This window comes from Mycetomoellerius zeteki, unplaced genomic scaffold (assembly GCF_001594055.1).
Source record: "Mycetomoellerius zeteki isolate Tzet28-1 unplaced genomic scaffold, Tzet1.0 scaffold135, whole genome shotgun sequence".
Lineage (NCBI taxonomy): Eukaryota > Metazoa > Arthropoda > Insecta > Hymenoptera > Formicidae > Mycetomoellerius > Mycetomoellerius zeteki.
The window spans coordinates 3,070,749-3,083,506 of NW_017256287.1; the positions used below are offsets into that span (position 1 = coordinate 3,070,749).

General features: G+C 32.3%; 1 protein-coding gene across 2 annotated transcripts; it reads left to right on the plus strand.

The window, feature by feature from the left end:
• Nucleotides 1–1,555: 1,555 nt before the first annotated feature.
• Nucleotides 1,556–9,995, plus strand: Sclp (leucine rich repeat containing protein 20 sclp). Of its 2 annotated transcripts, XM_018461933.1 has the most exons (5): nucleotides 1,556–1,770; nucleotides 2,145–2,444; nucleotides 8,441–8,584; nucleotides 8,706–8,873; nucleotides 9,299–9,995. In XM_018461933.1, the coding sequence occupies exons 2-5, from the start codon at nucleotides 2,291–2,293 to the stop codon at nucleotides 9,460–9,462; spliced, it is 630 nt and encodes a 209-aa protein (XP_018317435.1). In that variant the 5' UTR covers nucleotides 1,556–1,770; nucleotides 2,145–2,290; the 3' UTR covers nucleotides 9,463–9,995. The 2 variants fall into 2 exon arrangements, with proteins under 2 accessions (XP_018317435.1, XP_018317436.1); XM_018461934.1 differs by lacking the exons at nucleotides 1,556–1,770; nucleotides 2,145–2,444 and adding an exon at nucleotides 6,333–6,629.
• The last annotated feature ends 2,763 nt before the right edge of the window (nucleotides 9,996–12,758 follow it).

A 12,758-nucleotide genomic window follows, 5' to 3' on the forward strand; every position in this document is an offset into this window, starting at 1 on the left:
AAAATGTAATGGGTATGGACTGCACATTCTCTGATTTTAGCTTCTATGCTTCATTAGAAAGAATTGAATATCTGTCTTCAACTCTGAGAGAAAGAAAAAGAGGGAGAGAGAGAGAGATAGCATCAGATAGAATGCACACTCTATTCTTATTACATCTATTAACATCACTATTTTTTAGACGTCGTCTTCCATTTATATTTTTGAAACCCTGGTGAAAATAAAAATCGGAGCGTAAGTCGAATGTAATGGGAAAGTAACAGAAGCGTAAACAAAACTTCTAAGAGGCGAAAATTGAAACATCAAAATGTAAAAGAAGAAATATAAATGCTTCTTTTACGTTTCATTGTTCCAATTTTCGCCTTCTAGAATTAATTCTATTTACGTTTCTGTTATTCTCCCATTACATCCGATTTATGCTTCGATTTTTATTTTCATTAGGGAAAATTATATACGCATTATATATATATATATTATATATATATTCTTATATTTAATATATTTAAACAATAATTAATAATACTTTTTTGTAATGAACAGAAGTACTTTAAAGATATTTTTTGTAATATGAAGAATAAACTTTTCTCTCAAAAGAAGTAATAAAGTGGTTTACGACAAAAAGAGGGTAATCTTGTTTGGGAATTTCTTTGTTCGCAAAACTGCGCAGTCAAAAAGCTCGATGCGCGTCAACACTGACATTGAAGCTTTTTCGTTTCGATGTGTAATCTTCATTTCTTCTTCAGCAATACCTACTTCGTCAGTTTGTGATTGTTATGCCGTGAAATATATGAATCATATTCTGTGTAACGAAACTAAAACTGAATCCGTCGACTTGTAAGAAATCTTGAATTCTTTTATATTATAATCTCAGTAATTAACATAAAGTCGAAATTAACTAATTAGTTTGTACAATTTTAAAATTAAAGAATTTTTTTTTTTAAATTTTTCGAGAAGATTTTAAGAAGTTTATATAATGATATTAGTTTTTGAACTTGAGAATTTGTTTACAATTTTATTGTCGAAGCTTCTTCTTGAAGAAACCGCTTTTTGTTTTTGAAGAAAGTGCAAAAACATGAAAACTTGATTTTAATGCAAAAGTTTTAATGGTAATTTTAAAGATCTTAAGAAAATTCTAAAAAAATTCTAAAATAATAGAAAAGAAGCAAAAACTGATCTCGATCAGTACAATTTTAATGTAGAGAACATTTAATTTAGCAAGTTGCACAATCTTAAAATGATAATTTTGTTAATTGATAATTCTTCTTCGAATGTCAAAATAAAAGAGACCTGCAGAGATTCCGAAGAAACCCTGAAACAGCAGGAAAACCTTGAATAAACGTGATTCTAACGCGGAAATTCCGACATCGAATTTGACAGCTTGCATGTCGCGCAGTGCATCTGACTGAGTTTGTTTTCAAACAAAGAGAAAGAGATAGAGAGTGGGTATACACACACATACAAAGTAGTCAGCTGTTTCATGACGCTTCCCCGATGGCGGGGAGAATGGCGAAGGCTTAAATAGCACCGCGTACACTCGTGCAGGCAGTGTTGACGGAGTCACCTGAAACGGACTTCGGTCGTCGTGATCTTCAGGAACGTCAAACGGATCAAGTCTTGTAAAGTCCATACAAAGATTCGCGCAGGAAGTCAGCTGGATCTACATTCCGCTGAAGTTCGCTTGCGAGAACGGAGATCCCTCGAGAATCGTGCTTGAGGTGGACTCTGTCTTGGACTTCATCCTGAAATCTCGTACGAGATCCTGAAAGTGTCCCGGTGAAGAAATTGAAAATCTACGTTTTTTTCAATCCGGATAATCTTTTGAGAAATGCTCTGGTCTTATTCAAATTAAATTTGAATTCCAAATTGCAAAAACGGAGTTTTCACAAAGAAGAACATTCGCAAACATTAGGATCCAATTTGCACGGATTTTCATCCTGACAAAATTTTCTATGTGAAAGAAATTGTTTCGACTGAATTGAAATATACTATATAAATTCTCTATTCAGCTAAATTCTTTCTATCTTCGGATTTGCCGGATACGATTTAGATCTTTGCCAGTGATTCGTAGCGACTAGCTATCAACAGGTGTAAAATTTATACAAAGACTAACTATCGTTTAATTGAAGCTTATAAAAATGTTCTTTTAGCGATTACAAAAAATCCAGTAAAAGAAATTGTTCCTCAAGTGTACGAAGATCGGTGCTGATTTACGATACGATAAATTCGAAAGAGAAATTCATATTTGCGCGCTTGTCGCCGTCAATTGTAATCGTACAACGAAGTGTGAAGAAACATGAGGCCGCCGTATAACGAAGGAGAGGTGCAGCAGATCTCGCAGGAGCAAGGCGAGAGAAATGTTGCGATGGCAGTCTGCGTTCAACTGGCTGGTCGGGCGATCATCCGGGTGGTTTCACGATGTGAGGAAGCCCAGGATAACTGCAATTTAGGTAAAATCAAGTGAAGAACACCATAAAGTCAATTTAAAAAGCGTTTTAAATCTTGAACATTTTCCTTTAATATCTGGAAGAATTCTAGATCTTTGCAATATTCCTGAAGGCCAGTTTTATAATTTTTATTAGCTTAATTGGTTAATTAAGCGTTAACTGTGATTAGTCAATTCTGATTCATTCTGATTAATGATAAATGCGATTGATTAATTAGTTCCAATGGAATAATCAGCCGATTAAGTTAATCAGAAATAGTGAAACTTTCTCTTAGATGATTAAAAGATAATTCGAATTTTTAAAACATTTTTTTAATTTTTTGGTATTATAAAGTTTAATAAATTTTGATACTGAAATGTAGTGGGCATATATTAAATTTTTCTAAGGGTAATTAAAGGATGCGAAGTGTCACTACAAATGCTTTGGAGCATTTGATTGATCAATCAGAAAAAAAATGTTTACTAATTAATCAATTAAAGAATGGTTCAAAGCATTTGTAGCATCACATTGACCGTACTCAAAATTATTCATAAGAGAAATTGTTGTCTTAGGAAAAAGTCGAACTTTTATATATCATATATTATACATATGTGTATCTCAGTGTCACGGTTTTACTAATTCCTAATTTGAAATAACTTTACCTTATCTGTAACACGCCGTCTGCGCATACTGTGACTTTGATCAGCAATACTTTTACTGTTTATATTGTAATAATTCCGGTGCTTGTGACTCATCACCTACTTTATAAAACGTACTTCGTAGATCACGATTGCGTATAGACTATAATTAAACGCAGATTATAATTTAATAAATATGGAAAATAATAAATTCAAGAATTTCTAAAATTTAAAATCCTGAAAATTGGGGCTTATCATATAGACAAAAAATGTGGTGCCGAGAAAATGTTCACGAAATCAAAATATATACGTATAAATGTTCAAATTTATAAGTTCAATTTTTAAAATTTGTAGGTAGTATCACGATTCTACAAAATCAGAAATGTAGTACTTACATTGCAGCCATAAGAATTTATTGAATAAAAATTTATATAGTGACAAATATCTACAATAAAAAAATGTAATATGAAACATCTTTTCTTTGAATTTAAATAAGTATGATATTTAAAATCAGCAATAATAAATGTGATGTTAAAAAGTCTATTTAGTGTCTATTTTATTAATAACTTTATATGTTTTGATTAATATTAAAGGTCTGGATAGTAAAGATCTGATATTAACGGTTTATAATACAAAGATTCACGATATTTATGATTATGGAAATAAAGATTTGTTAAAAATCTGTAACATCAGAAATCCGATTGGAGAACTTGTGAAAGTTCTGTAAATCTGAAATTGACGATCCATAAAACGTAGTTTCTACGATATATAAGATTCGCAGTGTAAATCAATTATCGGATTATGATAAAAATATCGCAAGTGGTAAGCGGTAGATCGCAACAACGCATTTCTGAGTATTGTCACGTTAATAATATCTATCTTATCTAATGCAATATCGGTGACTCAGTTTGCTTTGTATAGCTAACGAACTCTTCTACTTTCTTTAAGATTTGTGATACGTTTTTCTTACACGCGTAACACTAACATTACAGTTATTGAAAAATAGAAAGAGGAAGCAAGGAACAGCTAATAAAAATTGATCTACGATGAGCCGAGGATCGAGACGCAATATATTGACGGTTTCCTGTTGCAGTTCAGCAAAAAACTTATAACATAGTTCCGTAGAAAGTACGGATCATGCCAATAACGTACTCATCGCGTAAAAGCAATCATATAGTACGTGAAGAACATTTCCGTTCTACTTTGCAATTTCATATTAGTTTCATTAGAGATAAAAAGATACAATTATATATCATAATGAGCAGTATAAAAAAATATATGAATGACTAAAAAAATCTTTCTTTTTTCTCATTTAATTTTTCTATAATGTACCACTTGTGAAACAGATCATAATGATATATATAACCATAACAATAAATCACAGTTATGTAAAAATAATTTATGTTTTAAAGATTTTTATATTTAGATTCCGTATATAGATTAAAAATCAGTAGAATATTTATGATATTTACAAACTAAGTTGTTACTATAACAATTAATAAAATTGAAGACTATGAAATTTCGTTTGTGGAGGAATTACGCAGGAATGGATAAATAAATAGGTGACGTTTTTCGAGCATCAACTCGGATAAAAGTGAAATGTTCGCTTCACAACTCCAGCATAGATAATTGACTGGATAAACATTGCGTTATACAACGCGTATATCCGGCCTTTGTCTCTTTCCTTTTCACATCGTGAGCCTCGTGGAACAGCTGTGGTCCTCTGGTCGTATCTTCGTCTGCTATCCGAACTGATCGTGCGTATCTTCGGGACACCAAATGCATACACGAAAGGTCGATCTCGGAATAGTAAAGCAGAGTCTTAGTAATGTTGATCTACGCGCACTGAATATTGCCAGAAGGTTACGTTTCCTCCTTTTTATGAATCTTTTTACTATCTAGCTTGACATATTAAATACGAGACGCATTATAGTACAAATAAAGTGACAAAAAGAAACTACGTAACATTAACAATAAATCTCTGATACCATAGATCTTTCAATGATTTTTAATTCTAGACCAAGTCTTTACAGATTTCTGATTTCGTAGAGTGATTTTACAAATTTGCATACCTTGACAAAGATATATAATATAAATATAATATAAATTGATATTTATATTATTTACTGATATTAAATTAGAACATAAAAATTAGCTATTAAATCTCCAATATTGCATCCAATAAGATAAAAAATGAGCTGTTCATAAAATAAATTTTTTTATAATATCCTTTTCTTTTATCACGGTTGTACGTAAACGCTGCAGCGCTGTTTCGCTTTAACAAATGTCGGAGCTAAGGCTTTCGTGCATCGCAAGAACGATCTTGTGCGAATCCAGAAATGCAGGAATTTTTCAAAGCAAAACGTACAAATGAGTCTACGACGCGAGAAGTTTCCGTATAGGGCCTCGCGACCTTAAATGGTAGCTTGCTATCGGCTCTTTTCTATATACTACTTTTTGATAAAGAAAAACGATCGCACGTGCATTAACTATAACCGCGGGAGCAACAGCGAGAAGTAACTTTCATACTAATTACACAATGACTCTCATACTAATTGCACAATCTGCATTCGAGTACTTTATCCTCGTTTATCTTTTGCCTGAATTATATAAGGCGTCCCGCAACAACGCAATATAGATAATCCAAATACTTTTGCTTGTGAAAAAGATTATTTTGAATTCAAATAAAAATGAGTCTAAAGAATTAATGGAAAAATTTTCATAATATAATAATTTTCATAGAAAAGTGTTAAATCGTGTTTCTTTCTATCTTTACCCTACATTTCAATCAATTTAATTATCTGTTATCAGTCAATTTATTTGTTCGTCATGGTATCATTTTTGAGCAAGCTCTCAATTACTTGGCCTTGTACTTAATTTTGATACACTGTATTTGTATGAGTCATGATGTTTTTATCAGAGATCTTGAACTTATATATATGATTATTTTTTTATTCTTATCAATAATGAATATTCAAAATTTGAATTCACAAAATTTTTGATAAGAATCAAGAAATAATCGTACAAGTTTAAGATATCCGATAAAAACATTATGATTCATAAAAATATATTTTATCGGATTTTATCCAAATTAAGTGCATCAAGGTCAAGTAATTAAGAGCAATCAACCTGTCCGGAAATGTGATAAACAAATAGCAATCTGAGGACTATTTTCACGCCTGTCTCCTTGCCATACGTCGAAAAAAATCTCCAAAATTTTAGTTGACCAAGTTCGTCGAACGTTTATTTATCAAGAGATGTTCTAAATCTTCGACTTATGATATCGGTGCAAAACGTACAATTAGCGTAATCATAGCGCGTTCATTTGGCTATCGCGGAAAGTGTAGCACCTTCTCGATCTTCTCTTCAATAACCCGATTTCCGAGAATGAGTCGTGATGAATATCACGGTCGACCAGGTGGTGGAACTTATTTCGGCAGGCACACACAGAAATAAATGTTTCAAACGCAGTCGGAGACGTGCCGGTGAGTCAGTACGACAGCCAAAATGGCAAACGCTGTAACAAGAGTGATTCTTCGCTGCGAGGAAGCGCAGGAGAACGAGAACCTCGGTAAATTATAGATTTTCAGAGAAAGCGATCGTTCTTGATTCGATTTAAAGCCATTACATGTACAAAAATTTTAGCCATAATTGTAAAGTTTCAAGCAAATCGACTAATCACAATCAAAATTGCGATCTCACGTTTTAAAACGCTCGTATGTGATTAGTCGATTTGTTTACGGTCTTACATTTATGACTAAAATTTTTATAAATATAATGGCTTTTACTCGCGTTTAAAATTTGGCAGAAAGGTTATTAATTATTAACGGATTCGTCACAGTGAGATTTCTACATGTTTTCGTAACGCGTTTCGCATTGGTGCACGACTGGAACATTATAGCAATAATTATGAAAATGTGACTGGACTGGTACAATGCTCAATTCGAAGAAATTTCATTCTACAGTTTTCTCTTTACGTCAGATTTTAGAGATTTCGATATTCAACAGAGCACTCAGATTTGCAAAACAATTTTTACTTTTTACGACATTAGATCTGTTTTCTATAATAGCTGAACTAGTATACCTACTTGTGTAAGTGTTCGTGTATTTATGACATTTGTGAAACATAAAGTAAAATAGGTATATGTTTGTTATTTACGAAAGATTGACGAAAGCGAGAAAGAAAGTTTTAGTGCAATCTAGTAAGGGAATAAAAAGCAGACTTAATTTTATCTCTCTTAATCGAACTCTGTAATAGCTTTGATATAAGAAACAAAGGAAAAGAAAATATTCTTTATTATACATGTAGAGAATAAAGAAAGCTATTTTTCTCAATTATTGGAATTTGATTGAAATTCTTTGTTTGACTTCACGAAGCGTTAACAAGTGTACGTTTAAATTGTTCCTTGATGGATTGCTAAATCGGACAATTCCGCGGTTTGTTATTTTCCCGGAACTGCGCGCTCCGATGTTATAATGATCGCGATGATTGATAAATATATAATGCGGAATGCATTTGTTCCATAACGCGTTCTCAGTTCTCGCGTTCGAGTTAGCTTCAACGACGAACGGTCTTCCGTACTGGAAACCGCGCCAGAGAAAGCGTGAAACGCGGTGCACTGACGTTAAGTGCACTTTCAGCAGTTATGATGCGCTTAGACTGGCGTTTTCCCATTTTTTTTTCAAGACGGAACACTTTTACAATTGTATTATTACAATTTAACTGATGCTATCGATATTTGACAGCGAGAAAATCTCTCGCTCTCAATATTTTTTGTTCATATTCTCTGTTCAACTTTAATCGTATAAAGGGAATTCGTGCGTCAAACTAGGCTATAAGATAAGATATTGGAAGAATAAAAATTTATTTTGGTCCTAGTTCTCTTTTGATATATTAAAAATTTTATTTTATTTTGGGAAAAGAATTAATTATTTCAGCTAATATTTTTTCACTAGAATGTTGATATTTAACGATTATTATTGAGCATTAAAAGAGAGGGACATTTATATAATGATTAAAATAGGATATTTTAAAGTAAAATCGAATGAATAAGCATTAAAAAAGAGGGACATTTATATAATGATGAATTATAGGATATATTTTGAAAGATGTAAGATCACAGTGAACAATGGCCTTCACTTTCAGTATTTATGAAGGATATGCAATCAGTCCTCCTTTCAAAGAAAATAAAAAATATTAATTTTTATTTTTAAACATATTTATTTCATAGAATTTAATACTAAAATTGTTATTTCAAAAGTTTATTTTAATTTATGTAAGCGGCAGAAATTTAACGGAATCTTGGAGAATAATAATTTAAAGACAGTATTACATATATATTTTTTTCAGAAAATTGTACGTTCTTTCGTTTTACTTTTTAGACTTGTCGGAGTGCCAACTCATGCAAATCCCAGACGCAGTCTACCATCTGATGCGGCACACGGAGCTGAAGAGATGTGACCTCTCCGGCAATGTGATCACAAAAATTCCAGCTAAATTTGCCGTGAAATTTTCATTAATCACTGGTGAGTGATAAGTTATATAGAGTAGTTTCAGATTGCTGTCTTTTTCTCCATTCATATAAAATTTATCTTTGAGAAAATTCTCGCTTAAAATCTCAAATTATTCAACAAAACACGTTTGCAGAACTGAATTTAAGCCACAATCAGATGAGCAAACTGCCTGAAGAGTTGGCCGAACTGCAAGCTCTGGAGAGACTCGATATCTCGCACAACACTTTCATCGCTCTACCATCTGTGGCTTGGCGGATACCGCACCTGAAACGACTTCTTGCTAACAACAATTTTATCATCAGTTAGTACCGATTAATTTATGATTATGAAAGATTTTCATCGTATATTATTAGTACCTCAAACAATTAACAGGTATAATACATATACTCCTCCCTGAATGAGTATCTTATTATTAGGATATTCTTTTATTTTTAGGAAAATGTTCAAAAATAATGTAGTTGTTAAAACTTAGAACAGAGTCATATATAGAGAATTCTATAAATAGAATTTAGATATTATAAGAAATATCAATATCAAATGTACTACAAGGACTGAAATTGAATAATTTTGATTGCTAATACTGCAAATCGCGCGAAAAAAAAAAGATTTTATACTAATTATTGCATTTTCATCACGATCAAAATAAAAGGACAATTTTCGAATTATCTAAACTAATAAATTTTCTTAAAGTGACTTAACAATAATATTGTTGATTTTATTCTGTAGATGTTGACGTCGAGAGGCTCAGTCACGCACCTGTTCTAGAATTCATCGACTTACAAGCGAATCCCCTTCCATCGAGATTACACGATCTTCTACGCACTTTGACCAGGATTACAATCGAGCTTACTCCTCGGCAAATCGAGGATTGGGAGGACTTGAACGTTTAAGTCATCTCCCAAGTGAGAGCAGTCTATTTCGCGACAGAAGACGACGGAGAAACGGTTCCGTCCTTCGTATTCTCTCGACGAAAATTGCTCAAGACTTTACGCGAACTAGAAATAAAATCGATATTTTGTACAGTGATAACGCGAGCTGTGTGATAACAAGTGCCGCGGATTGTAAGTCAATGATCCGCTTGTATCTCTTGTAAATGTCACTAGTAATTTATATCTGTACTTATCACGGATCTGTTACTGATCTCACGGAGATCGATCGATCCCTCGTTTTTTTCTTTTATATCGCGTGAATTTTTAGATTTTATCGAGATACCATGCAGCCATGAATGACGCTGTTGTGATCAATTATATCAGTGCTCGCAAGGATTTACACATTTTGGGCCGATTCCGGCGCGCGACCTCCATCACCGCTCGAAGCTCGGAGGCCCGACCGAATCGGCTCAAAATGTACAAATCCTTGTGAGCACTGAATTATATTATCGAATTCAAGAATTTTTAGATCTCATTTATGAATATTTTAGCATCAAAACACTTCCAATATCGAATTTTTGGCTTATAATTATAAATCATCGGATTGTCTAAATCATTTGAAAGATTTTCTTGAATTTTTAGATTTTTAAATGATAAACTTAAACATGCGATCCTTAAAACGCGAAAGTCTCGGATCTATAAGCTTAAGACTTGAAGAAATATTTAGAAATTATCTTGTCGTTCATGAATATAACTTGTATTGACGTAATTTCTGTTTGTCAACGTTACGGACACATTTATCGCTATGGACTGCCGATATACGATACATCATATAGCCGATACAATTTTTTTAACATTAACATTTTGCACTCGAGTATTATCTGAAAATATAACCGACGAAAAGTTATAATTTTACTCGAATATTACTGTATACGTATAAAATATTACAAAACAATGTAAAAATGAAAATACTCTGTCATTTTATATATTTTTAATTTAAAAATAAAGATTTCGTAATTTTTTTGTAAATTACATTTTGAGGATGCTTTATATGCCTTATTTATTAAATCGGAGAGATATGTGAAAAGATTAATACTTCACAAATTAACGGGTTTTAAATGAACTCTGACTTTACAGCTCGAGCACAAAGTGTTAATAACGAATGACAAATATAATATCTACTATTAAGTAGCTGTTAGCGTTTGGATATAGGGTGCCCCGTAAAGAAATAAATATTTATTTGCAATCGTAAGTTTGCAAATGTTTCCGCGAGATTATGCGCATCCAGCGCGTCGAATAGTAATTACAATTGTAATTTCGTTTTATTTTCCTGTGCTTTTGATCTAGTCAGTCATTCTTAGACGTACGGGTCTCAAGAGTTACGGATACAGCTTTATCAAGTCTCGGATTTACGGACAATTGCATCTATGCATGGGCGCCAACTTTTGTAGGAAGTGTGTGGAGTACTCCACACGTTAGAATTTTTCGTGTGTGAAATTCCACACATGAACAATTTTTTAAAATAACCAAGTACCCACCCATACAGCACCGATTATTGCGGAAAGCTTTCAGAAATGTTTCAACCTTTCAAGTCTCATGTGCAACAATTCCGAAAAGATTCTGCAATATGTCATACGTAGACTCGTCTGTGATTCGTCTGACATTTTTCTTCATGTATTTCATTATTTAACATTTTGACGATGAATTGTTGCAGAAAAGTGCTGCGCATCCAATAATTTATTATCCGTACATTCGGAGATTTTGAAGATCGTCTCGGATAGAAAAATTATTTTGTAAAGGAAAGATGTAATAAAGTAGGAATTTCGTAGTGCTTAGTGGGCATGATTTTTGATAGAATTTGCAATGGAGAAACTATATAGTTTATTATTAGAAAGATATCGTTGTATTCAGCTACTGGTTTGTCAGAGGGGAGTTGGGAGTTTATTTTCGCTTCGGACGCAAAAAAAGATCGTTAATGAGAAGCTGGATGGAAAATATAGGGATACGTTTATTTTTCATATTGGACCAGCAACGCTGGTCCAATCTTCATACGGCTAATCGGCAAGTTGGCGCCCCTGCATCTATGGCATTTAAATAATCTTACAGAATCTTTGGATTTATAAATTCCTGATTATTTTAAGTTCTAAATTTAAAATGCAAAACTGTGTCACTAATGAATCCGTTAATCTCCAATTACATCCTCAGATTTGCAAAAATTTGAATGTAACGTAAGACGTCACAATGCAGCAGCAGGAGAAACACGAAAACGAATATTTTCAATCGTATTTCGCAGGACACTGTGCCTAGTCTATATACATCCTAATTACAGTAATTATCGCAATTTATACCCTATTTATACGAATGTATCCTATTCTCGCGAGAGAACTTGTGGTCAATGAAGTTGTTGGTTCGTATTTTATATTTATTCGCCGCTTCGATGTGTCAGTAGTTAAAATTTTGTAAGATGTGTCACAATTGTATATACAGTTTTCATAACAGAAGTATAGAAACTGCGCAATGTTTTCAAAACAGATGGATAATTTTATTTGCTTATATCTTCTGTACTACGTAAAATAAGCTATTCGAAAATTGTCGAACCAATTTTGATACAATTCATATGTGTACTGCAGTTTATTAATAAAAAAAACGTAAATGGTACTTTCGTAGAACATATTAGCTTCGACGGATAGATGGTCAACGTCCTACATTGAGCCACTAAAGGAGAGAACCTGTTTTAGAACGTCGAAAAGTAGCTGTTTGTTTGTGAATTTTTTATGAACAAATCATGAAGCTGATATTTCCAAAACTTTAAGAGTGATTTGTTGTATATTTGAAGAATATAAAATAATTTTTTAATAAATATAAATAATGACTATAATAAAAAGTTATTTACTAATCAATATTGTGCTTCAACATCGAAGTTATAAATTGGCATGCAATTTGGAGCTTGTATTTCTTGTCTGAAACAAAAAAACTAAAAATTTTTTTAATTAGATAATATTTTATTCTTGATAAACTAAAAAAATAGGAGAAAAGTATCAAATTGCAAGAATTGTGAACTTTGAAAACAAGTAACGATTTTGAACAAAAAATTTCGATTTATATATGCAGAAATAATGGTTTATACTAATTTTTTAATAAACGTTTTTAGTTCATCTAAGATAATTGACAATCACGTAACTAAAAAATTTTACAAGAAGTCGATTGGTCAAATAGTTCTTGAGTAATCTTGCATGCCAATTTTGAAAAAGTAGTTTTGAGAAAAACGCGTTTAAAGTTTTCGGTATCGAAAAGTAGTATTTTTTGGCAACTTACCG

Bases quoted from the DNA above. Each gene is read 5' to 3' on its own strand.
- Sclp (XM_018461933.1), top strand. From the start codon at position 2,291: ATGAGGCCGCCGTATAACGAAGGAGAGGTGCAGCAGATCTCGCAGGAG. The intron at 8,585-8,705 runs GTGAGTGATAAG...ACACGTTTGCAG, and splicing joins GAAATTTTCATTAATCACTG to AACTGAATTTAAGCCACAAT. The intron at 8,874-9,298 runs GTTAGTACCGAT...TTTATTCTGTAG, and splicing joins TAACAACAATTTTATCATCA to ATGTTGACGTCGAGAGGCTC.